The following is a 1,832-nucleotide window of genomic DNA, read 5'->3' as shown; positions in this document are numbered from 1 at the left end:
TTTAATGATTCAGAGGAAGGCATTGTCCTTTTGGGAAACAATAAGTCTTGCAAGTGAAAGGGATCGGGTCATAAGACTGAGGATGTATAATGGGGTGGATAGAGTCCTACAACAAGTAAGATTTGTGTCAGAACTCAAGAAAGCCTAATATCTTTAGGAACTCTTGAATCGCAAGGATACTCCTTCAAATCTGATGCAGGAACTATTAAGGTCACAAAAGGACAACTAGTAGTGATGAAAGCAATCAAGAGAAATTCATTATACATCCTACAAGGAAATACAGTCGTAGGATCTTCATCAGTTGTCCAAAGGAATGAAGATGTAACAGAATTGTGGCATATGAGGCTTGGTCACGTGGGTCTAAGGGGATTGAATGAGTTATCCAAGCAAAATATCCTCTGTTGGGACTCAATCCAAACCTTAGACTCATGTGAATACTGCATACTTGGTAAATCCAAAAGGGTTCAGTTTGAGATTGGAAAACACTCAACCAGTGGCCCTTTTGATTATGCACACTCAGATATCAGGGGACCAACAAGAACTCCAACTCATGAAGGAGGAAGGTACTTTATGAGCATTAGATATGACTACTCAAGAAGACTTTGGGTATACGTTTTGAAATCCAAAGGTGAAGCCTATCAAAAATTCAAGGAGTGGCTGAAATTGATGGAAACCAAGCTGAACAAAAAGCTGAAACATCTAAAGACTGATAATGGTCTTGAATATATTTCAGATTAGTTCAATCAACTATGGAAGATTAAAGGCATTACAAGGCATAGGACAGTCCCGGGGACACCACAACAAAATGGGACAGCCGAGAGGATGAATCGCACCCTGCTTGAGAGTGTAAGGTGCATGATTCTAAATGCAAGGCTGCCAAAGTTCTTTTTGGGGGAGGCTGTAGCAACAATAGCATACTTGATTAATAGATGCCCTTGTACAACACTTAACTACAAAACTCTAATGGAATTTTGGAGTGGTTCCCGATCAGATTACTCGAACTTAATAGTTTTTGATTGTCTTGCATATGCTCACATAAAGCAAGATAAACTTGAACCAAGGGCCTTAAGGTGTATCTTCATTGGATACCCAGATGATATCAAAGGATACAAAGTATGGAATCTTGAAGCTACTGGACCAAGATGTTTTAACACCAGGGATATCACATTTGAAGAATAAAAATGGGATATGGACTAAAGTTGGACACCCCTGAGAGAAGTCTTATCCAGAATACCAGCTCACAAATTGAGGTGAAGGATTCAAAAGAACCTCTAGATCATAGTGAGGAGTCTATAACAAGAGCCACTAATGAAACTGAGGAGTCTGATACAGCAACACACTGGGATGAAGATAGCTGTACTTACATGCTGACAAGAGACAGAGAAAGAAGGACCATAAGACCACCGCAAAGGTATGCACAAGCTGATATGGTGTCTTATGCATTAGTTACAGCTGAAAGTGTGGAGTTCTCAGAACTTACTAACTGTCACGAGGCTGTAAGTGAGAAATTCAAGCATGAATGGTTGAGAGCGATGAACAAAGAAATTGACTCATTAATGAAAAATGAGACTTGGCAGCTAGTAAGTAAACCGTTGGGACATAAGGTGTGGGATGCAAATGGGTGTATAAGATTAAGGAAACCAACAGTGAAGACAAAAGGCCAAATTTTATGGCGAGATAAGTTGCCAAAGGTTTTACTCAAGTCGAAGGGGTTGATTTTAATGAGATCTTCTCACCAGTTGTCAAACACACATCTATAAGATTGATGTTAGAATTAGTAGCTCAACTTAATCTTGAACTTGAGCAGCTTGATGTAAAAACTGTTTTCCTTC

The 1,832-nt window shown here is 39.4% G+C and overlaps 1 protein-coding gene across 1 annotated transcript; it reads left to right on the top strand.

Moving 5' to 3' along the window:
* The first annotated feature begins 234 nt into the window (after positions 1 to 234).
* Positions 235 to 738, top strand: LOC140839191 (uncharacterized mitochondrial protein AtMg00300-like). The gene has a single exon (XM_073205822.1). The coding sequence runs from the start codon at positions 235 to 237 to the stop codon at positions 736 to 738; it is 504 nt and encodes a 167-aa protein (XP_073061923.1).
* Positions 739 to 1,832: the final 1,094 nt, after the last annotated feature.

Source organism: Primulina eburnea, chromosome 8 (genome assembly GCF_022965805.1).
Source record: "Primulina eburnea isolate SZY01 chromosome 8, ASM2296580v1, whole genome shotgun sequence".
NCBI lineage: Eukaryota > Viridiplantae > Streptophyta > Magnoliopsida > Lamiales > Gesneriaceae > Primulina > Primulina eburnea.
The sequence above is the reverse complement of the archived record's forward strand: the minus strand, read 5'-3'. Positions and strand labels throughout refer to the sequence as shown.

Excerpts from the sequence above, each read along its gene's own strand:
- LOC140839191 (XM_073205822.1), top strand. The coding sequence starts at position 235 with ATGAAAGCAATCAAGAGAAATTCATTATACATCCTACAAGGAAATACA.